The sequence below is a fragment of the Mus musculus genome, chromosome 19, assembly GCF_000001635.26.
Source record: "Mus musculus strain C57BL/6J chromosome 19, GRCm38.p6 C57BL/6J".
NCBI classification, from domain to species: domain Eukaryota; kingdom Metazoa; phylum Chordata; class Mammalia; order Rodentia; family Muridae; genus Mus; species Mus musculus.
In genome coordinates, this window is record NC_000085.6 from 58,908,305 (window position 1) to 58,933,858 (window position 25,554).

The following is a 25,554-nucleotide window of genomic DNA, read 5'->3' on the forward strand; positions in this document are numbered from 1 at the left end:
CTGTTCACAATAAACGGTTGACCACTTGGATTAAAGGCGTGGGTGCTAAGGACTGAACCGCACCGTAACTAGAAACAGATTTTTTACAGTAAATAACATAATCTCAGGGTTCATGGTGTGATCAGATATCCTGCAACACCAAATTCCTCCTTCTCCTTGTCTGGAACACCAAACACACTAAACACACCTGAATCCCAGCCTACCCTGGACTTGCTGGGAAGCTCTGCTCATTTCAGGATTTTCGGGGGAGACAGGACAGCAGGGGGAGGAAGCAGCTGTGGAAGCCTGCTGCACTTTCTCTTCCTGGGACAAAGATACATCTGATATAATGAGGGGTGGGGGTGGTAACCCACTCTCCTGTGGAATTAACAGTTGTGGATTATAAATTGTGTTCACCTCAAAGCAAGTTTGGATATATGTTCAGGAAACAAGAAATTGTCAAGAGTCCAGACATATTTAAAAAAAAAACAAAACCAAGACGGCTAGCCATCCCATGCAGGAGGTAGAGGCAGGAAGGTCGGGACTTAAATGGCAGCCTTGTCTACATAGAGAGGGTAGCATTGGCTATATGAGAATGGAGAAGAAGGAACTGATTGCTGCCAGAACTGAAAAGTGTGATGGTCAGACAGACCTCAGATAAGAGAATCGGTATTTGGAAAAACTGTGCAAATGAACTGACCATTAAAGAATAAAACTGCAAGATGTGAGGGGATGTCAGGAAGCAAGGGTGTGTAGACCAGGGGAAATGGCATGGCAGAGATGTGGCTAGAAACCTTCTAGAAGTTACCAAAGCTATCAAGCCCTAGGCCCAAAAATACAAGGTGAAGAACGAAATCCACACTTGGCCTATCCTACTGAAGCTGCTGAGCATCAGACACAGAGGACACTTTAACCGAGATCAGACAGAAAAGAAACGCCACCTTCTGAAGGCTTTTCTCTGCAAGTCTTCAGGAAGACTGCCAGACAGAAAGGAGAACAACACATGTGTATCAAGATGTTTGTGGGGGGCCGGGCAGTGGTGGTGCATACCTTTAATCCCAGCACTTGGGAGGCCGAGGCAGGCGGATTTCTGAGTTCAAGGTCAGCCTGGTCTACAGAGTGAGTTCCAGGACAGCCAGGACTACACAGAGAAACCCTGTCTTGAAAAACCAAAAAAAAAAAAAAAAAAAAAAGCTTGTGCCCGCATGTGACAGAATGCCTGGGAACAAGGTGGACTCTGAGTATTTGCATTTCAACATAAACGAGAAGAATTAAGCAATACTGAAAAAATAAATACCTCATATCTTCATATTAAAGTCTACAAGAAGCCAGAGCAGTGGAGAGAGTGTGTGTGCTGGTGTATGTGTGTGCTTGTGTGTGTGTATATGTGTATGCATGTATGTGTATATGTTTCCGTGTGTGCATGTGTGAATATGTATGGGTTTGTGTATGAATATGTGTGTATATGTGTGGTTTTGTGTGTATGTGTGTATTTGTATGTGATATGTACGTGTTTGTATGTGTATTTATGTGTGCATGTGTGTGTTTGTATGTATATGTGTATATATGTGTGTGTATGTGTGTACATGTGTACACGTGTTTCTGTGTGTGTATACATGAGTGCTTGTGTGTATGTTGCTGTGTGTATATGTGTATGTATGTGTTTGTGTGCCCATGTATGTGAATATGTGTATATGCCTGCCTGTGTATGTGTGCTTATGTGTATATGTGTGTGTGTTTATATGTGTGTGTGTGTGTGTGTGTGTTTAAAGAAATCCAAGAGTAGTGGGCAGTGACACACACCTGTAACCCTAGACTCAGGAGATGAAGGCTGAAGGATCAGGACTTTAAGGTTATCCTATGCTATACCATGACTTCAAGGACAGCCTGGGCAAAAAAAAAGAAAGAAAGAAAGAAAGAAAGAAAGAAAGAAAGAAAGAAAGAAAGAAAGAAGAAGACGGAGAAGAAGAAAAGAGAAGAGAAGAGAAGAAAGGAAAAGGAAAAAAAGAAAAGCTAAATATTTACAAAGTTAAGCATCCACCTCAGAATTTGAATAAAGCAAAATAAATGCAAAAGTTCTCCAGGTAGAGACCTTCACAAAATGCAAAATGGCTTCCTTTTTCCTTGCAGGGTTTCTGGTGTGGAAGGTCCACCCACCCACATTGCAGGCAGCTCAAACGCTGAGTTCCAATGGTATTTTGGGCACATGGCTATTTAATTAAAGTTAAACAATAGATTCTGCTTACTAAAGACAGGTACTGCTAGTTTTCCACTTATAGCAGTGAAATATGGCTTCCTTTTAAACTGTATTTGGGAAGAAGACAGAATTCAAAGGGAAATATGAAATAAATAATACTGTGGTTTTCTGTGGCAAAAGGTTATGTTTACACTGGAAGTCATAGTGCCTGTTGTTATGCAAATCAAAGAATTTATACACAACTCAAGATCAGGCTTTACAAATACAGCTTGTAGGGCATCTGAAGTCCTAGGTGCTTACTCAGAACTCAGTAAAGGTCGGTTATTATCAAGATCATAATTAGTAATAACTCTTTAATAATTAAAACGTAAGAAACGTAATTCAGATTATGGCTCTAAAAATAGCCCTGAGATAAATGACTAACCCCGTGGAGTGAGGTAGAGCAGGCTTCACAGCTACCTCTCCGTTCCCACACTTGGCCTCTTGCTGCCCTGGATGCCACACACACATCCCCACTCTCCATGTCCCTCACCTTCACCAGCACAAGCGCCTCAATGTAGACAAACACAGGGGGCGCAAGACTGACTGCCCGGGCTTACAAAGCTGCTTCCTCCCCCCACCCCCACCCCCAACGAAAGCCTCACTTAACACAGGGCAGGAAATGAATCCCCACCCCTATGGTCGATTTTGCAATGTCCTAGCTAAGCTAAAGGGCAGAGATTTGGAGACAAGGCATCCAGTCCCCAAGAACTAAGACACTCAGTCCAGCCCACCCTCTCCTCGGAGGACGAGCAGGATCCGGAAGCAACTGAAGGGGTAGTCGCCCTGTACAGCTTCAGCAGAATCGTATTTGGCCACCAGAAAAGTGTCAATCTGTCCATTCATGCCCTCCCCCTTAAAGATGATTAGCAGTGGTAAGTACTCAGGGCCTTCGCCATGAAGACGTTTTTATTTCATTTTCCCAGGATGTGTCTGCTCTTGGTGATTCTTCTAGAGTTCCTCCCAGGAAATCCCACCGAAGTGAAACCCACCAGAGGGGAATGCTTTTCCTGTTCCCAACCTCGGCTGACAGAACTGTTTGTCTGCAGCCGGCCACCAGGCGGAGCCCCAGCTTTCTCTATGGAGCCATTTATGTCTTTTTGCAAAACATCTCTGTGGGAGTCCCTACTTCTACCAGTCTGGCTGAGGGCTTCCGCCATCCCACACTTAGACTGTAGGCTCATTGGGGTCAAGACGCTAACCCTTCCAATGGGCCTACAATCTAAGTGTAGGATGGCAGTCCAAGACTCAGGCACTCAGGCGCCTCAGGTTCTCAACTATGTGTTATGACTGGACAGGCATGCAGCTCTCTCCCAGAACCTAAGAGGCCAACTGTGGTAAACGCATGGCTCTGAGTCAAAGGTGTTTTATCACAGCAATAGAAAATTAACTAATATTCCCTGTAACAAATGGAATCCTTCAGCTCCGGCTAGGAACTGGTTTTAGTGGCAGCTTCTGAGAGGACCAGAGGGACAGCTAGCTGTCACACTTGGAAGGTGGGAGGTCCTGCCCAGCTTCAAGACAGCATCTATTACGCTGAAACTCAAAAATTGGGCTGTCTCTTTGAACTGGAATTAAAGCCATATTGTGTCTCATACTATTGTCTTTGAATAAAATCTAATCCTCCTATGAACTGACCTTGACCCAGACAGCCATTTCCTTCCGCTTGAGTTCCTGCTTAGACGGCCTCATCCAGGACTAAGCTCTTCCACCTAGGCCATGATCAGGGGGGAGAGACATAGCTAGCTGGCCAGATGGTCATTGCTGGAACTCACTGAGCCCGTGCCATCATAGGGAGTCTGCTTGCCTCCTCCTACAGCCTGGCCGAGAAGCTCGCTTTACCCTCCTAGGTTCAAAGGCATCTTCCACTACTGAATATGGACTTGACAGGCAAAACTCAGGCAGGGGTCATCTCTGTGCCTCACTGCCCCCCAATGCAAACACACTGGAGCCAAATACTCAGCTCTCAGCTCACCTTCCAGTCTGGAGTGGTCCCCAAAAATCAGTTTCTGTCAATTTAATCCACTGGACAGTAGCTTTGAGAATTAGCTTGAATATTAAATATCCCATAGAAGGCAAGAGGTATGGATTCAGATTCTACCTTTCCACATCCAGCTGGGTGATGTGAGCAGACACACACACACACACGCACGCGCACACACATACATGCATACATGCACACACACACACACTTTGTTCCTCCGCCCTTACAAGGTTTGATTTAAAGGGAGAGGAACAAGAGGCCTCTGACACAGAACACATCAGTCTCTCGGCTGTGAGAAATGCTCACACTGTCCTGAGAGTGAGACTGAGCCCCTGGCCCACCCTGGCTCTGCACCTATGTGAACACTTGTGCTTTCCTGTGTCCTGACAATGGACTGCAAGTTTCACAAGGGAGTGGCATGGTGGTCTGAATGCTTGCCTGGAGCACGGTCCCAGAACCAGCTTGCAGATGAGTTCTCTCCTTCCTTTCAGAAAGACGTGAGGACGTCCTAGAACCTGAACCACATGCTACTTGGGATCTACATCTCCTGGGAGATACAACAATGGCATGGGAAGATCTTTCATTGCTCTGGTTCGGTTCCCTCTGGGGTGTCCGTTAGGAACTCTGCTTCCTGATACAGCTCCTTCCACACACCCACCATAGGGAGGGATTAAATAGAAACCTGCTTCTCCCAGAAAATGACACACAGGAAAGCTGGCCCTGGCTTCAGTGCTAGCCAAGTGCATTTTCCCCAGTGACGAGGTGGCCTTAAGAGAGAGAGAGAGACAAAAGCTTTCTGTGGTGGCCTCAGCCTTCCTACCCACTCACCCCAGTTCTGAGAGCTGACAGCCAGCTGCTTTCCTAGACTTGTGGGACAACTCAGAGACTTCACCGTCACCGTCACCAAGGCTGTCGCCAAACCATCACAAATGGATTAGGTGTAGTGGGCTCTTCTGTCTCAGTCAGTGCCAAAGCCCCACTGAGTCCAGGGAACACAGTCTCAGCTTGGCATGAAGCCCTGGCAACCCTTATGTGGGGACTCTTTCTGGCTTTATGAAAAGCCTCCAGTGCTCATAGGTACCTGGGAACATTCCGAATTCTCTCCTTTTTTCATTTGGATGCCAACAGTTACCCTGAGGTGCCTTGCGCTCTGTCTCCCAGATAGATTCTCTCTCAGCCGGAGAAAATGGGGCAATTTCAGAGCAAGTCTCGTTGGTGACCCTGGGTTCTCTGGGCTCCATGACGCTGCCACCTTACAGGTCTCTGATCCGTGTCAGTATTTTCTCCATCCGAAAGGAAGCTCTCATCAACAGTCTTTCTAAATGCAAACAGCAAAGGTGGCATCCAAAGACAGCACCCTTACAATCTCCCACACTCAACTGCCTATGCGGGGCTGGGCGAGATGCGAGGCAGAAGACAAGCATGCCGCCGAGGACGCGACCCGCCTGCAATCTGTTTTGACTTTTTCTCTCTGTTGCAGAAGCCTATGATTCGCAGTTAAATTTGACCAAATAAACAAGCTCCATTTTCAGGTTCTGCAAAACCTACAATTCTGGGAAGGCTGATGTGGTTGACACTAAATTGATTTCAACGCATCCCATTTCTGGTCTAATGCTGGGCTCCTTTGAGCAAGAACAAACGTCCTCATGACGGCTTCACTCTACCTGAATAGGCTCAGTATAAACACACAGGAAGCACAGGCGTCCAGATTAATTTTCCTTTTTTTTTTTTTTTTTTTAAGAGAAGAAAATATGGGGTGTTTTACTTTTCAAAGATTAATTTCCCACAGAGTTTTACAAAACGCCAGGGTAAGGCTTTCACATGTTAAACAGTCATCCTGCACCCGGAAAGCTCAGGAGGTGGTAGTTTTGTTTTGTTTGCTTCCCTTTTCCCATTCTTTTGTGTGTACTTGGGGAGACTCAGGTTGACATTGGGAGTCATCCTTGATCATTATTCTACCTTATCCATTGAGATGGGGGTCTCTCCACCAGACCCAGACCTCTCCAATATGGCTAGTCTACTCGCCAGCTTGCTCAAGAAATCCAATCTTTGCCTTCTGAGACTAGACTTAAGGAAAGCTGCTACACCCACCTCCCCAGCATGTGCCTGAGTTCCAACGATCTGAACCCTCAGCCCTACTCTTGCTCACCAGCTGGCTTTACCTTCTGAACCCCAACCCCTGGCCCAGGCCCAGCCCAGGCCCAGCCTCAGCCCCTGCTCCTGTCCCAACCCCTGCCCCAGCTCCAACCCTGCCTCAGCTCCAACCCAGCCCCTGCTCCTGCCCCAGCCCCAGCCCAACCCCTGCCCCTGCCCCTGCCCCTGCCCCTGCCCCAGCTCCAGCTCCAACCCAGCCCCTGCTCCTGCCCCAACCCCTGCCCCGGCTCCAGCTCCAACCCAGCCCCTGCTCCTGCCCCTGCCCCAGCCCCAGCCCCAGCCCCAGCCTGAGCCCCAGTGCATCCATTTTACCCCCAACAACTGTCAGAAATCAAAGGGCATCCTGGATGTTAAAGCTCAAGGAAAGGTTGGAGAGTGAACCCCAAGCATCTGAACATCCCCTCAAAAAATCAACAGAGGCTGCTTGACCCAGGATAGCATGAGCTCTGAAGGACACGACCACCACAGAAATGAACTGCACCGAGGAAAAGTGCATTTCTCCCAGAGGAATCTAGTCTGCATTAAGCGTGAAAAGTTTTATGGAGAACTTCATGGGGTTGTGATCAAGTATAGAACTATTCGCCGTAGGCGGGCTGGAGACGGCAGCTCGGGAGAAGAAGGGCATCTCCCTGGCACACAGGAAGCCCTGGGCTCAGCCCCGGGAGCCCAGCATCACACAAAGCAAAGCAAGCAAGCAAAAAGCAATGAGACTTCATTGAAAAGCAAAACGGGGGAAAGTAAAGGTGAATACAGAAACTTAGAAAAGACCAAATATGGTGTCACCACTTCCACTGTGGCAAGAGAATCTGCTGGTCTTGACCATAACTGTGGTTATGTAAAGGTCTCTCTGGGGTTAAAGAACAATGATGTTTGTGATTTTCTGTATTACAAAGGGTGCGGCCTCTGGTTGTTCTACCCCAGTAACCTGTACAAATATCTCAAAATGAAAAGGCACCTTTATAATAATAATATATACACATATATATGTGTGTATGTGTATATTTATGTATACATACATACATGCATGCATAATGTTTATATATACCCATCAGGTGTGGTGGTACAGGACTATGATCCTGCCATTCAGGCATTTGAGTTGGGAGGACCAAGAGATGGAAGCCAGCCTGGGCTGCATAGTAAGATGTTGCCTCAAAAGAAAATTAGCTCTCACCTTTCTGTTCAAAGGAGGCTACAGCTCAACTTTTTTGGCCATCTCAAAACTAAGTTTAACTGACACCAGACTCCCTTACCAGAGAACCCCAAACTGCTCAGAGCTGTTGCCCTGAAGTGCACAGAGGCAAGGCCAATGGTCATACCTGCTCTGGCCCCAAGACTGGCCCAGTGTGTCTCTAGGATGTACATGGTGTGTCACTGTGGGCGGGGACTTTAAGACCCTTGTCCTAGCTTCCTGAAAGCCAGTCTCCTCCTAGAGGCCTTCAGATGAAGAGGCAGAACTCTCAGCTCCTCCTGTACCATGCCTGCCTGGACACTGCCATGCTCCTGCCAGCTCCAGTTAAATGCTGTCCTTATAAGAGTTGCTGTGGTCATGGTGTCTGCTCTCAGCAATAAAACCCTAACCAAGACAATAACTTTACCCACTGAGTCTTCTTGCCAGCCCCCGAAACAGTGCTTTTAATGGGATTGCCAGGATCACCCAAGAGACAGGACACTAGTGAGAGAACTTTCTGGAACTACTGTAGAGATCTTATTGGCTGCAGCCTACAGATGCCAGTCCTGTGGCATCAACAGTGGCCCTGTGCAATGCCTACCTAGTTAAGAAGCACAAGAGAAAAGACTGTCATAACAGAACATGTGATGAACACTTTTTAGGGGTTTGTAGGACTAGGAAGGACAGAAACAGGCATGCTCATGCATCACCCTGAGGGTGAACCCAATTAGGCAATATCTGTCCACATGTAAAATCGACCAATCCATGTATCCCACATCTAGGAAGCTGGTTTACAAAACTACTTGGACATGCATATTTAAGAGCACTCGTTTCTGTCGCAGACCTTGGAGAAAACAGTTGGGCACAATCTCCATTTCTATGAGATGAGAAGTTAAAGGTTCACATGTTATGTTGTGCCCACAGATGCACGCTCGTGGCATGAACGCAGAATCTCTAGGTGGGGGGTTCCATGACATGCTGCTGTGCACAAATGTCAGCGGGACACAGTATGTACAAAGACTGCACACTCAAGGTGGGGCAGCACGGTCAGCAGAAAGAACACAAGCAGGTGGCTAAGCACTTCCTCGAAGAGAGTATTCAACGCTCATCTCTGCATGCACCAACCCACTCCCGCAGAACCTGGGGAGCATGGGGGCACGGGGAGAGAATGAGAGCTGGCTTGAAGAGAGAACTCCTGTGAAAGAGGAGGACCCCACAGCCTGGATCCAGGTTCTACGATCTGTGTTGGTATCTAACACCCACGGCTTCTGCTGGGCGAAGTCAGAACATTCTTATAAAGCACAGACACGATCCCCAATCGTTTAGATCACACCTGCCTTCAATACAAGAGTCCAGGGACACCACCAGCACCTGGGGGTTCTGTGCCGGGTCTGTTCTTTTGTCTCCTGGTAGGTAGAACCCTTCTTGGATGATATGGTCGAGTCTTGAAAATGATAGGAGTGTCACTACGTTTCCAGAAACTAGATGTTTGAGAATGAGGTGTGTCTTTGAGTAGGATACAGGCTCTGGGGAGGATCAAGCACCAAGCCTCCCCCTGTTTGCTTGCTATCACGCGCCATTCCTGAACGGTTTCACACAAACAGGCCATTTGTAACGCCCTCCTAATCTGGACACTTCTGCTACTACTGAAACATTCACCTACCCCCCACTCTTTCCAAAATGACACAAGCAACCCACCAGAAAGTCCCCCAGACAAAGATCCAAACCAGTAAGCCCATGGAGCAAACGGTCTGGTCTCTCCATCATCCCCCGGCCGTGACCTGCGTGACAGCTCTTGTGCTCTTGCTTGGCCTGGGCATTTCCTGAATCCACGGGAACGATAAGAATGCCTACATTGTAGCCTTTAGTTACCATCCTGCCCATTAGTTCTGCTCCCACAGAAAGTGGAGTGGATGGGCTTTCCTTCCAAACCACTGACCATTTTTATTTTCCTCTCTCTGCCTGCCATCTCCAGAACTGTTTTCCTGAAGTTCTGGGTATATTCTTGCCTTGTAAGCTAGTTAGACTGCTGCAGGTGCTAATCTCGGCAAACAACTTGATGGGCTGAGTTCTGCCAGGCATTCCTCTGGTAAGGAGAATTTTGGCTGGTGTGCTGCTGATAACCTACTTGCTTAGCAACCATGAGGACCCGAGTTTATCCCTGGTACCCATATAAAAACTGAATGCAATAGGGAGTGCCTGCAATCACAGCACTAGGGAGATTGAGCTAGAAGGGTCCCTAGGGCTTTCTGGCTGGCCAGCTTATTAGCCATCCTCTGCATGGACATACACACATGCATGCACTCCCACACACAAGTGCACACATGCACACACGTAAACACACATACACATAAAATTAAAGCCATTTTTTTTTTTTTAAGTGTAACCAGGCTTCCCTGGTGCCCTGTGATGTAAGAGGTTGGATCTTTAAAAAGCAAAACTTGGGGCAAATCATCTGTTCCCTGTTTCCAGGTGGAGCTAGAGAGCTTCATCCCACTTGGGCTTTGGTCTCTCTGGCTCCCTGGGGTTCAGCAACTCCAACTCTCTCCCCACAATCCTCAACTCTATTCCCCTCCCCCTCCCTCAAGCTACAGCAAGACATCCCTCTCCCCCTCCCCAACTAGGAGAGGCATCAGGCACAGCTGTGGGAAAAAACCATTGTGTGTTCCTATGCAACAAAATTAAGTGTGTGTGCATGCGCGTGTGTGTGTGTGTGTGTGTGTGTGTGTGTGTGTGTGTGTGTGTGTGTGTGTGTGTAGGTGTTCTGTGTTTTTAACAAACTCCCCTCCCTGGTTGTTATAAGATTAAAACAATTTTCTCCCTCAGTAAATGCTCCCTTCAAAGCCACTGGAAGTGCATAATTTGCCTGCCCATTTTCACCTCTTATTTTCTTGGGGCGACCGAGAGTCCTATTTCCTCCACAGAGGCTGGCGTGGAACAACTGTCCAGCAGGCGGAAGTAGCGTCTCCATGACAGCTCTGATCAAGGTTTCGTTTTTTTTTACCCCTAACTTCAGCAAAGATCGGCAAGCACTGTCAGCCTTCAGCACAGTCTGCTTTGCGGTAAATCCCTCTCTTATCCCTGGTAAACTTAGTAGGCTTTCCACTAAAGTCTCGGGGAATCTTCGGAGAGTTCTGTGCCTATGTTAACACTACGGTTGAGGTGGATTTCCCTCCTTTAATCCCTGGATGGTTTCAGCTGCCGGGAAACCTAAACCTTTAACTGTGTGGCCCATTTTCTTCTCGTCTCCAGGGATGAGAACACAGAAGGTGTTTTCACAGAAAAATGGACATAAAGGATGTGAAACAAAAAAGCTGGCCTGTGGCAGATGTGGGGTTGGGGAGATAGCAACTCGTGATTGTCCTTGAAATCAAATAATAATAATAACAATAATAAAGTAAAAAAAAAAAAGGCAAATTCACCTGTCAGTGATCGGCAGTGCCAGTCTGCCACCAGGCTGCCGAGAGAGCACTCCTGCTGACAGCCAGCAGCCCCATTGACGTGAGTGTTTACATAATTACACAGGCAAACAGTGCAGTCTTTCCGATTTAATGTGTGTTTTAACAAGCCCTTCAACCACAGTGTGGGCTTCTGTAATCAAATCAAGCCTTTTCAATTAAAACACAATTAGAAAAGGTGTCATGGTGTTACTGCTACACACTTTGTAGTGCGTAGGGGTTTAAGAATTGCTGGACTGGAAATCTGCACTCACCCTGGTCGCCTAAGTGTGAACACCTCATGGGAACCCCAGGAGGTTATCTGGGCGTGCACGTTTGGCCTTAAATGATCTGTCATCCCTGTGATCCACTGGGGACTGAAGATGAAAACGAGAGGGTGATCCAGGGGATGTAGAGATACCTGTGGCTTTGACTTTGAACCCACGTGCCAGCAAATGTGGCAAGGACCAGAAGAGATAGGCACAAAGCTGCCAGAAATCTACCTTGCTGTGGTATTACAGCACAACGAATTTGGGGAATATTGAGTATTTTAGACAACAGTGAGCTCCCAGCATCATTTTAAAGATGTAAGACAAACACCATAGAAGATACTCAGTTTTCCAAAGGCCATAATGTTTACCTGTTTGTAAAACAAAGAAAAAATGATCCTGCCCCACAGACTCCCCCAGATGAAGGAGCCATAGAGCAGACATGCCAAGGAGCCATAGAGGGGAAGTGTGAAGAGCCTGTTTCAGACACAGGCGGGTCCCTCCCATCTTTACACTTCTGTCACTAATGTCAAAGGTGGCAGATTGGAGTGACACAGTGAGGCACCAGCTGCCAAAAAGATGTTTATCCCCAACCCCTGGGGGCCTGTTGATGTCACTGTATTCAGGAAAGGGTGTCTGTAGATGTAACCATGTTAAGAAACATGAGGTTAGGAGATCATCTTGGGATACCTGATCCTAAGTCCAGTAACAAGCGCCTTTGTCAAGGACATATGTAGCAATGGGTAAACACAGAGGGGAGTGTGTGAAGACAGATGCAGAGACTGAATGAGCCGGTAGAGATTCATAAACACCGTCTTTGAGCTTCCCGGTAGGCTCTTTTAACTACGGATTGTAGGGCTTGGGATGTGCCCAAGCAGACTCAGTGCCAGACCCTGGGAGGGCAGCTTGCAGGCTTCTTGCCCTGCTGAAAGCCCACCCTACCCAATACCATCTCTCGCTTTGGGAGGCAATCCACTCATCAGAAAACTCCTCGTTAGCCAAGTTGAGTGTCTTGTGTTACCTTGCCAAGAGCCAGGTTACTAGGTTTATAGAAGCAATAAAACTTGTGTTTTGTGGCACCTGGATCTGCTTTTTTTTGGCCTTGATTTACTCTACCTATATATTTGATTATCTACACAACACATTCTCAGTCCTTCATTCCAAGCCTGTCCGTAGATCATTCCCGTTTCCATATGAAGTGAGGAAGGTGGGCGTGGCCACCGCGTGCCTTGTACTTGAAGTGAGGATCCCAGAAGTGACTTTATCTTTCTAGAGAGTTTAGCTACAGGTTTGGAGGGATCCGTGATCACGGTGTAGCCTTTAACTTCTGTTCTGGGCTCTTTCCTAGATGTAAGCAAAAGAATGGCAGATCTCTGGACTTCACTGCTGGGGTGGACATCATTTACCCATCGTGACTCTCCTTCTGTGTCCAGATTTGTCACTGTCAACATTGCTCCCTGAAAAGCCAGACGATAAAATCCACCAAGCTACAACTCAACAGGCTTACCTTAAAACCCAGTAGATGCTTCCTCCACACAACTGACCAGGCAACTATTTTGGGGGGTGGGAGGGGGACACCAGCACAGACCACCATTATCTTAATGGCACTGCCCTGGCACACACATACCCTAGACCTTCTAGAAGACAGAAGCTCTTGGAGTCAGACATGCTCAGACTCAACACCAGGTCTTGCTCTTCCCACCTGAGTTTGATCAACTTTTTTGAAGTCTTAATTTCCCCACTTCTGAAAACGGCATTTTGAGAATAAGATGGTAGAACAGAAGAGTCCAGTGAAGCGAACTGATACCGAATAAGTATTGGGTTATGTTAGCATGGCTGCTGCTACTGCTGCTGGTAATGACTGATGATAATGATGATGATGGTGGTGATAATGATGATGGCAGTGATAGTGATGATCATGATGATGGTGGTGGTGGTGGTGTGGTGACGATGATGATGATGATGATGATGATGATGACGACAACAGCCTACTTCAACAACTCAGAGGCCTGTTGTCAGGTGTGGTGGCTTGAATGAGAATGGCCCCATTGACTCACATGTTTGCATGCTTGGTCCTCAGTTAGTGGAACTATTTTGGAAGGATTGGGGGGGGGGGCGTCAGTGCGGGTGGGCTTTGAGGTTTCAAAAGCCCATGACAGCCTCAGTGTTTCTTCTTTCTGCCTGAAACTTACAGACTGGATGTGAGCTCTCAGCTACTTCTCCAGTACATACCTCCCGCCTACCTCCGTGTTTCTCACCGTGATGATCACGAACTAATCCTCTGAAAATGTAAGCCAGCCCCCTCCATTAAACATTTCTTTTCTAAGTCGCCTTGGCCGCGGTGTCTCCTTGCAATAGAACAGTGATTAAGATGGCAGAAGACACCTGGGATTTTATGTGGTGGATGGTTCCCTCAGAAAGCTGGAGTAGTGCTTGCTTTCTGGTGCCTCAGCAGGCCTGCCTGGTCCTGCCACTCCATCTGCTTTGGTAGAGTTTCACCCCTCAAACAAGGCCATGGTTGGAGAGCTGCTCCCTCCTGGGTTCAACAGAAAAACAGGGAACAGCAGAGTGGAAGGTGGCAGCCGTGTAAAACTCACATGGTTTCCACCTTCAATTCTAATTGCACAAGGTTCGTGGTGGGAAGAGACACAGTTTGGCCTGTGGAGGATGGCCTCAATATTTCCACCCTCCTGCTCTAGCCTTTTGGGTACAGGGATTACGGGAATGTTTTACTGCACCTGCCTGTCAGTCATCATCAGACATAAACCTGGCCCAATTTAATGGTCTCTTCCTTTGCCACAAGTCCATTATGTGAGAATAAATAAATAAAATCTTGGAAGAGAGCCAGGCGACTGATGACTCTTGCATGAGCTGCGTGGATTGTCTGAGATAAACGCGTGTGTCAAAAGGTCCTCACTTGCCTTTGGAATACACCTACTCACACCTAAGCTGACAGTTACAAATTCTCCTTTCAGCCAGGCAGTGGTGGCGCCTGCTTTTAATTCCAGAGCTCAGGAGGCAGAGGCAGGCAGCTCCCTGAGTTCAAGGCCAGCCTGGTCTACAGAGTGAGCTCCAGGACAACCAGGGCTACCCAGTGAAACCCTATGAAAATCCAAACCAACCAGCCAAATAAATCAAATCCTCCTTTCAAGTGTAGGATACTGGCTGCTCGATAACTCTGGCTGTTAATGAGGCTCAAGATCCTAAAGCTGTGGCTGGAAGGGCTGTGCCCCTAAGCAGTGCATCTGTGAGACTCAGGGATCCCTGAAGGATTTTGTTGGGAGCTGGCCCTCTACATGAGCTCTTGGCCAGGGTCAACACTGTGCTGAGCTCTGCAGCTCTGGAATCTGTCAACCTTCTTGCACATCTCCTCAATGGGTGTGGTGGCGGCGAAGTTCACTGTCTGTTGACTGGATTTGGAGTCTCCTGGCAGATGGGCCATGTGGATGTTTGGGAGAGGTCTGACTGAGGTCAGAAGACTCACTCTGAATGTGGGTTACATCATTCCATGAGCTGGGGTCGCAGGCTGAACAGATAAGAGGGGAGGGAGCTAGGGAACTGGGCTCCCTACTTCCTGTTCTTCTTGGACGTGAAGGGTCCTGCCACCATGAACTCTGCCTTGCCTTCCCACCTCTGTGGACCGTATCCTTTTCAACAATTGAAGGTAAATCCCCTTCCTTCAGCTGCATTCTGTGACACAGAATAGCACAGGCTGAGACATTGCTTTCTTGTTCTGTGCATGAGCTTGCAAAGGCTTAAAGGTACTGAGGAAGCTGAGGACTGATTACATGAGAGTCATATCCCAGCAGGAGTCCCAGGCACTGGTCTTCCCTGACTGAACCATCTCTGTGGCCCCTTCCTCCAAATCCTCAACTTTTTCTGTAGCACCTGCCACCGTCCTAGCCCCTCCCACGGGATGATAACAGATCCCTCCCCCTCCTGGCCCCTCCCACAGGATGACCACAGCTCCACCCCAATCTCTGCTTTCACTGCTAGGCTGCCATTTCCAAAGGCAGGGTGCTCCGTGAGTTTCTACAGTCCTCATGAAAAACAACGTTGTCCAAGTGCCAAGCTGATGATAGCTCCAAACACAGTTTAATCAATGTGCTCCAGACCTTTTCTCAGAGGCCAGGGTAAACACTGGATTTTTCAACGCTACCTATGACTGCCTGACTTCAAGGCACCTGAATGATTTCAAGGAAGAATGAAGAGACTCACACTCCTGAACCCCTCCTCGCATCATGTGCCGCTACAGAAAACATCAAAGTGCCACCTTGCTTGTGCGAATCAGTGCTGACACCGAATTAGGAGGATCCAGGGTGCCCAGTCTCCTGAGGTGGGCTTTTCCTTTCTTTGTTGGAGTGATACAGGTTTTTTAATAATGAGAAACCATAATGTTCACTGTTGCTTGGAGTCTTCAGTGCAGTTTGGTGGAGGCCTTACTTACTTTCCTATCACTGCAATCAAACATCACGGTGAAGCAGTTTATAAAGGAAAGCATTTAGCTGGGCTTACAGTTCCAGAGGGTCTAGAGTTCATGATGGCAGAGGAAGGCATGGTAGCAGGAACGGCTAAGAGTAATCATCTCAAACCACAAGCAGCAGGCAGAGAGCATCCTGGGAATGGCATGCAACAAAGGTGGCAACCAGTGACACGCCTCCTCCAATAAGGCCACACCTCCTAATCTTTCCCAAATAGTTCCATCAACTGGGGGCCGAGCATTCAAACATATGAGCTTATGGGGTCCTTGTCATTCAAATGACCAGATGGAACTATGATTCAAGACACCCCTTTCCATGTTGTGGGGAGGGGAAGACATTCCCAAGTACACGTGTGGCCCGTGTTGCGTTGTGATGGAGCCTGTTTTCCCTGATGGGGACTGATCCCTGAGCTGTGTCAGAAACAGTCTACAAACTGGTCAACGAGACTGAAACCATCCATTTACATAAGGGAAACTGGGGTGAAGCTAACTCCAGAAAGTTGTGATGCCAATGCTCTTCTCCCTTCTCTGTGTGTTCTGGCCGTTAGAGCTCCATCTGGAATTTGCCAGAATAATCTGGATTATTTACTCCAGACTCTACTCCACAGGCAGCCTCCTCTTCCTTCTCACCAAACCAGAGTTATCTCTTGTTAATTTTCTTTTCAATGAGCCAAAGGAAAGCCTGGCAGTCATTTCCCCACCAGGGACCTGGCGTTGGAGGTTTTATTGCCAGCTGCTCATAATTTCTTTCCCAGTTCTTCAGTCTTCAGGGCTGTCCAACACATGACCCCTGGAGTTGCCTGTCTCTAAGGATAGAGTAAAACTGTACACTTACTTAGATCACTAAGGTTATTTGTTTTTGTTTTAGTAGATTGATTGTGTGGTTCTTGTGTGTGAAGCTCTGTCAATGATGTCACGATGTAATGCCAAGCAAAATACACCTATGTGTGCTCTGGCAACCACTGGCCATAGATTTTTGTGTGGCCCGGGGAAGCCCAAAGCTTGGACATTTAAGATTTTTTAGTTGAGTATAGCAGTACTTGCCTTCATTCCAAGCACTTGGGAGGCAGAGACAGGCAGATCTCTATGAGTTAGTTCAAGAACAGTCTGGTCTATATATCAAGTTCCAGGCCAGCTGGGGCTCCATAATGAAATGTGTGGGTGTGGGTGTGTGTACACATACCTGAGACCTTTCCCACACTTGATGGAGGTTTTCTCTGCAGTGAGCAAACCCTCACCATAAAGTCAGGTTGCTTTAGAGAGTAGTTTCAGAGAAACAGAGAACAAGAGACCTGGGTGTGCCGAGCGCACATCCCCAACACAGCAGTCCCACACCCTGTGGCTCAATGCTCCTGACACTTGCAATGACCATTTAACTATCAGACGCTGGTCTGAGCTCCTCACTAAACGGTCAGCTCCACAGAGAACCCAGTGGGTTTGTCTCGTTCACGCTGCTTCCTCAGAACTTCCTGCCGTGCCTGACCACAGAAGGTGCTTAATGCCTGTGTGGTGAATGAAATACAAATGCTGCCTGCTCATAGAAGAACCTTCTGATGATGTCACAAATGGGCCATCCTGGGCACACTATTTCCTTCTGCTCTACAACTGTTCAGGGAAATGGAAACAGATGGACAGAGAGGATTGCTTTCCCTTTTCAAATATCACGAGTAGTTTATACAGCCTGGGGGTGTGATTTGATCACATCCCCTATAATCCTGCTACTAGATGATAGCACCATCAACACTGCTTCCTTCTGGGCCTCACACACACACACACACACACACACACACACACACACACACACACAGTGTTTTAATTAGAGGAATATTATGTGACTCTTTGATCGTAACTCACATTAACTAGATGTTCAACTTGTGCAGGCTCTATGCCAGATACCTCAAGGGCATTGGACTCTCCTTAAAACACAAGGAGGTAGATATGATACTTAAAACCATACACATTTCTCAGGACAGACATGGGGGTTGAGGAAGTTGTGTCATCCTCTAGGTCGGACAGGATTGATGGATGGCACAGCCACATTTCAAATCCATCCCCTGACGCCGGAACCTAGCAGGGGCTTCCCCAAATGTATGTGGGATGAGGAATGCAATGAGCTGTAGGTTCAAACATGTCTGTCAGCCAGCTGACCTACTGCAGTCTTAAAAATGCTCTGGGTCCTGCCACTCCTACCTTCGTAATTATAAATGTCATAAACGCTATTTTCTCAGCTGCTTTCTGCAGCGATTGGAGGTATCTTCCACAGGGGGAAGCCTACAGTCCATCCTTCCATCACACACCAGACCTTCCATGGTCTCTGATTGCCAGAGACACCCCCAGGATCTGCCACTGCTGGCAGGGGCCACCGGGGCCTCTCACACTTGACGCAACTGCTCTGCCACTGGGTCCCGTGTAGATGAGAGCCACCTGTTCTGACAACACAGGTCCTTGGAGAGCTGGTGCCACAGATACTGTGCAAGTGCCACCAACACTGTCAGTACCAGGCTCACAGCTGCTGCTGCTAGGTTGGAAGAAGCAGCATATAGCTTTTGTGTACTGTGAACTTGGGTTCCACTGGCTTATAGGCAGAGGAGAGCAGATGTCTCTCAAATCTAGGGGTGAAAGTTCCAGGAACTCCGGAGGTACCATCATGTGCAGATGCTCAAGTCCCTGGCATAAAATGGAATGGTCCTTGCATTGAACCCACAGGTCTCCCGAATACTTCAGATCACTTCTAGATTACTTTATGACTATCACACGAATGTGCTAGGTCATCTCTTATACCACTGTGCAGAGAGGCAACGACAAGGACAGAAGTCTGTACATGTTGGGCACATACGCATTTATTTCCACACATACATAGGTAAATCATTGAAAGTAGAGTCTGAGGATTCAAAGGGCCGCTGCCCTCGGGATCACCCGTCACTCTGGACCACCTCTGGATTTTCCTCACAGGGATTACACAGTCCCTCAATCAGACAGATTCTTGAAAATCTCGACTTACTGCTAAGGCATCTCAGCATCTTCCAGAGCTGGCAGTGGGAGCCAGATTGGAACCTGTTGGGCTTGGTGCTTTTACTCTCTGAGCCATTTCAGTGTCCCCAGGCTCCTCTCTCAAAGAGCACCTGGTCCCTTGCGCCACCCAAGTGGGCTGAAACAGACGGATCCACGTTAAAGTTTAAGGCTTTAACTCCATGACTTGCCGTCAGAGAGGCATGAGAGCAAAATAAAAATGCAGAGCTTCTCGTTCAGGACGTTAGGAATCCAAAGGAAGAGGCCTGAGATCTAGCTCAGTGCTAGAGGGACTGCCCAGCATGCACGAGGCCCCGGGTAAAAACTGTGTTTGGGGCTGAGGATCAGCTCAAGGTGGAAATACTACAGTGCTATCTCATGCAGAGCCTTGCATGACAGCCTCACATCCGAGCCATCCCTGCAGCGGGACATAAAAAAATAAAATACTTTAGAAAGCCACTTTTTATATGTAAATACAAATTCTGACTTCTATGAAAGAATGCTAAAAATTTGTAAGCATTTACAAACCAAAATGGGAAATATCACAGACAGGTAAGCCATCTGAGTATAGGCACAGTTGACTCTGTGGTGACCAGAAAGTGCAAGAAGAGCCAACATGTTTTTATGTTTTCATCAGAGCCTCCACACCCTGATGGAATTTCTGCATGTCAGGGAGAAGCATGAGAGGGGCTGCAAGACTGGGCATGGCACAGTCCAGTATGGTGGGTGGTGAGGCGTCATGGGTGACTGGCACACAGATGTGTCCAATATACCAGAGGTGTTATGAGGTAAGAGATAATAAAACAGAGATAGCAGGGTTTGCTGCTCCAAAACTGCGTCACCTAACCATTAGCTCTCCCAATCCACAGTTGTCTCAAAGTCCAGCAAAGCTGTGGTGTGAGGCTGTCCCTTACGATGGTCATTATTCACCTGGCCCATGCCATCCTGCACCACCATTTTTATTTAACCTCTTCTACTGTGACAAAATACTCTGATCCAAAGAGACATGTTGGGGAGAAGTGCTTTATTCCATCTTATTAATCAGTCATCACCAAGAAAACTCAGGGCAGAGACCCAAGTGGGCATGTGAAGCCCAAACCACAGAAGAACACGGCTTGCTGACTTGATCAAGTTCATGCTTAAGTGGCTTTCTAAGACATCCCAGGACCAACTGCCCAGGGGATGGTGCCACCCACAGTGGGATGGGCCCTCAGGGTTAGGGCTAATGCCATCTCCCTGAGCCCCATCCTCTCGTAGGCTTCTGATCTAAACATAGCAAGATTACCCTGGCAGACACTGGAGAGTTTGCAGGCATCTCTCAAGGAACACGCAGGCCGAGATAGATGCACGTGGTTCCATTCATTTCTCAGGGCAGCAAGCTGATTTCAGAATTCAAACTCAATGAGACCACATACCATACTTATATGCTTCCAGACTGCAATGGATCCTTTCTTCCACTCCAAACACTCTTATACAGGTGCAGGGTATGTTTACATACATACACATGTATGTATACATATTAGCATATGGTATATATAACGTGAATATGTTATATATATATTAAATGTAGGCATATACATAAGGAGGCAAGGAGAAAAAAATATACACATGCATATGCATAAACATTTAGCTTGAACTTTATTAAATTCAACCAACAGCAGGAGTCTCTGCAGTATTTCAGTCCTTGGCTGGGCATGAGAACACAAGGGGAAATGAGTGTCACCCGTTCCAAGGAGCTTGTCATTCAGAGGAGACACAAACTGAAACCCCAGTACACAGCCCGTCAGTGAGGTGGCTATTTATAAGAGGAGGCAGGATGTCTTCTGGAGGTCTAACTGAGAACAGCCAGTGGTGGACTTGACCCATGCTGCATGGGCTCAGGTCTTAGCTTCACTCCTTGTAAGCCATGTGATATCCAGCATGCAACTTGAGTGGTAGAGCCCTGTTATTAAATTGAATATCTACAATAGTACCTTCTTCTTGGTGTCAAGCTTACATAATATAACACTGAATGTTGCTCAAAGAAATGCTCAAGGGCTGAGCAATGTAATAACACAAGTCAGGTCTGCCTTTCAGAGAATAAAATTAACTGAGCATGATTTCACCTTCCCAGAGTCCCCGCTGTGGTGGCCAGTTACTGCAAACTCCACTGCTGTCAGCCACGTGATCCTTGCTCTGTGATCTTTACAAGTGTCTTGTTTGTTTTAGTTTTTGTAACTAAATAGCTTATTTTTTCCATTTTTACTTGGATGCTATAGAAGGTTTTCTCTACCACTAATCCTTTCCCCATGATTTTTAAATACCTGTCTTCATATCCACAAGAAGGCTCTTAAGTGGCTGTTTTTTTCACACTTACAAGAGCCACACAACAATCTCTCTCCCTCAGAGGAGGCTGACTGCAGTAGTGGCTTCAAGAGCCAAGATTCTAAGATGGAGGTGGGTGTAGGAGGCAGAGCCCAGAAAGGGCTTAGAATTGTTCTTAGGAGTTCAAGTCACACACACCTGGAAAAGGCACTAGAAAATAAACAACAGTCCCCAGAACAATGAGAAGCCCGGGGAAAAGATCACCTACGAGGAAGAGAAAGAAATACACTGTGGCATGGTGGGGTGGAGAGGAACCAGCATAGGATAAGACCTTTAGTTAGTGATGGAGGAGCCCCTTCACTGGCAACCCTGGGCAGGGTAAACAAAGGAAACTGCTTGAATAAGCCCAGGTTTCTCCATGTTTCCTTCCTGAGCAGAGCCAATCCTGTCAGTTTTCTTGTTCCAGGATGCCCCAAGGACCTTCTATGACAGGCTCTGAAGAAGCACAGCTCAGAGTGGCCAGTCTCCATCTCCACTTAGTAGGTTCACTGACTAGAGGCTGAGAATTACACATATTCTGCAGCCATGGACCACTTGGGAAGGCAGAGTTCAGCCACTGGTACTGGGCACCTGGTATGTGGCAAGGTGGCACAGATGTGCTAATGTGCGGCATCCTGTTTAACCTCTGTAACCAAACACCAGGCATGGATGGTCTATTTTCCAGGCCCCAATTCTCACCGTCCCATGTGAGAACAGACAGAAAGAGCAGCTAGGAACGGAGAGGCAAGGAAAGGGGGTAGAGCTCTGGAGTGCAGGCCCTATCCTTCCAACGCCCCTTACCTCTTCAGACCTGTGGATTTAGTCTTGGCCTTTCATAAAGCATTGATTTTCCGTTTCTCCCTGTAATACGGCACTGTTCCCAAGTGCCCGTGTATTATCCTGCTGTTGTGACACAGACTGAATAGTGTGCCCCATATGTGCATGTGTGTTCATATGTCCTCGGGTGCTTCTGTGTTCAACTCATGACCTGCTAGAGAGGATATGGGTCAGGCTCACACCCAGATGTCCTGTCAGGGCTGGGGGACCCTCTCCTTGGGTAGCAGTCGCTGCAGTCAGGGGTGCCTAGCACCAATGACATTAGGTTCTTTTACCATGATAACAAGACAAAAAAAAAAAATCAAGATTATCCTACCAACTGACAAGTTTAGTTGAAAAGCAACTGAGAAAGTCAGAACACATGCCACCTGGAACCGGGTGGGGGACAATGAAGAACTAGTGGCTTCTTAGCCTCCTCAGTTCTTTGTCTCTCAGCCTGCCATTTGTTTTTATTTTTTTTTGCTCTTGAAAAATCAAACCAAGAAATAACCAAGCAGGCACACCTAATATGTGGGAGGTGCAATCCAGCCCGGGACAGGGTAAGAACAGCTCCGGCCACAGTCCTCTTTTCAGGTACTTATGGCGTTGTCTGCAGAGCTGTAGCTGTTTCTCTTTAAGCCATTTTACTGGTAGTGATTTTTAACACTCAGACGACCATGTAGAGCTTTCTGAGAGTTTTTCGTTTTGTCTTCTATTCATTATTGTTCCTATCCGGAATATCCTGACCCCTTATCCTTCTCTCTGATTTTTAAGGAAAGGGGGGGAGGGGGCGTCCAGCATCTGCGACCTGGGACCCTGGCAACTGGGCTGGGGCTGCTAACGACCTCCCAGAGATAATCCAAAGGGCTGATTTAGCAAAGCCCATTCTTGACCTTGACACAAGACAAGACAAGCAAAGGGGAAGGACTTGGGAGGGCAGAGTGAAAGAAAAGGATCTCGGATGCTCGCTCGCTCAGATAGGGCCAGGCCCCTCCCCATTCAGCAAACACCTGGCTGAGTTGGAAAACAGAAGCGGCTCACCCTTCCTGCCTGCAGCAAATGAAGCTGTCAGCTCCCGCTTGTCACCACTGGCACTGGAAGGCCTGGGGCAGCCACAAGAGCTCTAATTAGGCAGAAATGACACTTCTACAACTGACCTGCCAGGACCTTTGGCGGACCAGTTAACATCATTAGCTAACATTTTTAAAAAGTGTGAATGTAAATGAACAGCCAGTGGCTTTCAATGGGGTTTGCCGGTGGTACTCCCCTCCCCTTTCGCTCTTTCTCTTCTTGCATGAATAGCCCACTTGTTTTCTCTGGTATTGGAGGGAGGCATGAGGAAGGAGGGGTAAGAAGGCCATCCTCTGAGCAGACAGACTATGTTAAAGCATAAACAAGCTCCTAACACCAGAGAGGCCATCTCTCCTTGCCTGCATATGGTACCGAACGTGACTGGGTCTCCAGGGCCACCAGCACAGAGCTAGGAGACAGCATGAGCCAAACAGGGCCGACAGACGCCAGGCCCCACTCTATAAGCTATGGCCAGTGAGCACGGCTGTCCATGCTCTACACACACTTTCCTTCGTGGGTCTGACTGTGCTGTGAAGTCGATGTCGCTGGTGTACACAAGCGTAAGCGTGCCTGTTCCCAGGGTGCCTGGTCCCTCTCTGCATACACCAGTACTTACAGTACAGTGAGCTCGCGTCCTACCTGCTGCTGCTGCTGCTATTTCCCACCTGGAGTCACACTTCAGCTTGCTCTTTCCTTTGCAGCCACAGAACCCGTACATGCCGACACTCTCCATCTGCAGGAGGGAAGAGGAGAGTTCCACTGTGAACCCTTGGCTTTGTTCCCTTGTGGCTCCTAAGTCGCACACTCAGTGCTGGCTGACACTCTGAAGGGAAGTTAAAGTTGGAAGATGTCAGAGGTGCCTGGCTCCTGGTGCCGGCATCCCTTGGCACCCGCTACCTCCTTGTTGTGTGGCCTTGCCTTGCGTGGTGTTCTTAATCCTGAGCCTCAGATGTTTTCATCTGTAAGACAGAAAATGCCTCACTGCGTTAAGTAAGAAACAAGAGGATGGGCGTGCTGTGGACTCTGGGAAATGGCTACCTGAATGCCAGGAGCTAGGGTCGGTGTGAGCTCCCCAAGCCAGGAACCACAGCAGCTTCTCGTCCCTGAATTCTCTTGGTGGACAAAGTCAAAAATTAGTCCTTGTTTCCTTAGGGTCGCTGGACACTGCAACCCGTGTACACCCATGTCCCCTCTTGGCTCCCAACCCTGAATATTATTCTTGAAAAGGTGCATGGATGTAAAATGACTCCCACAGAACCATGGGTAATTTGTTACTTACTCCCTCTTGTAGACTGCACACAGTTATGAACGGGAAACAGATCATACCTACTTCCGGGTGTTAGGAAGCTCTGAGACCTGTCGTGGGTGCACTGTGGATGCATGGGTAATAAATATAGGATGAGATTCAAAAGTCCAGCTCCCAGAGGATGGGGACGGATGGGTGCTATACAAAGCCTGGGCAGGAGACTCAAGCTTGCTTGTTATTAAAGATGAGCAAAGTCAATCAAAAGGTTGTGGCAGAAAAATGCCTGTGACGATCCCTCAGACAGAAGCAAAAAGAAACCCACCTTAGTTTGAGGGCAAGAGGAGAAAATACTTGGGACTGCTCTTGATGAAATTTAGTGGAAAGGGAGGGAGGCGGGGAGGGAGCCCCCTCCTTGCTTAGTGAAAAGGGAGGGAGGGAGGGAGGGAACCCCCTCCTTGCTGTGCAGCAGTTAGTGCTTTTAAGCTAAATACCTCAGCATATTAAGCAAATAGAGAAAAGCCAGCTAGAGGATGCTATCCAAGGGAACCACATTGAGCTCAGAAAGCCTGTAGGAGGTGCCGGGTCTGACCCCTTTCCAGTCACATGCCTGGTCCCAGCCCCGCTGTTTAGTGTAGTGGCTCCTCTCCAGCTGTGGGGCTTATTGAAAGCCTCTAGCCCCTGCTTGGTTTTGGCACATTTTCTGCAGGTGCCTCCTACTGTGGCTACAATGGACTGCTTGGAGGTTTAGACTTGTCAACAGCCACTGGGAAGAGAGGTGGGCAATAGGGAGAGAGTGCAGTCATTGTCTTAAAGGGCCAGTGACATTGTGTGTCACTACCACAGGGCCTGAAGCTCGGGTCCCTGCTAATGAGATGAACCCTGTCTCCCCACTCAGTCTTTCTCTCTTTAATGATTTAACTTGATCGCTTTGGTTCCTTTCTGGAAAGGGAATTGCTCCATTGATCATATAAAGTAATTGCCTGTAAAACACTGCGCTTGCAGCAAGCGCTACAGCTTCCCTGGCTGAAAATGTCATGGCAATTGAAAAGCTCTTAGCCCAGTTTAAGAATGGGGTGGCTGAAGACACTGGGGGGGGGTCTTTGCATAGAACCCCAAGTACGCCTGTGTTCCTAGAGTTTGGGCATGTGGCGGAGAATTTCCCTCTTGTGACCTGCCGTGATTTTTGCGTGAGACTCTTGAGACTGACCAAACGCATTAGGAAACAAAGCCCAAACATCCTTAACCCTAAAATTGGATATGACGGGAGGAATTATTTTCCTAATGGTTCACAATATTCTCTTCTTAGAATCCATGCATTCAAAGGACACCCCACGGGTGCAGCATGCTTTAGGAGGGAGGAGG

At 47.8% G+C, this 25,554-nt stretch overlaps 1 protein-coding gene and 1 non-coding gene across 2 annotated transcripts in view; both read right to left on the reverse strand.

Moving 5' to 3' along the window:
* The window catches only part of Hspa12a (heat shock protein 12A), a 147,923-nt gene that overhangs the window by 112,555 nt on the left and 9,814 nt on the right, over window positions 1–25,554 (reverse strand). The window contains exon 2 of the mRNA NM_001327998.1: window positions 23,586–23,679. Within this exon, the coding sequence (NP_001314927.1) occupies window positions 23,586–23,679 (94 nt within the window). The remainder of the gene's footprint in view (window positions 1–23,585; window positions 23,680–25,554) is intronic.
* On the reverse strand, window positions 3,369–3,455 carry Mir3086 (microRNA 3086). The gene has a single exon (NR_037247.1). It is a non-coding gene; the product is annotated as a microRNA 3086 (primary transcript).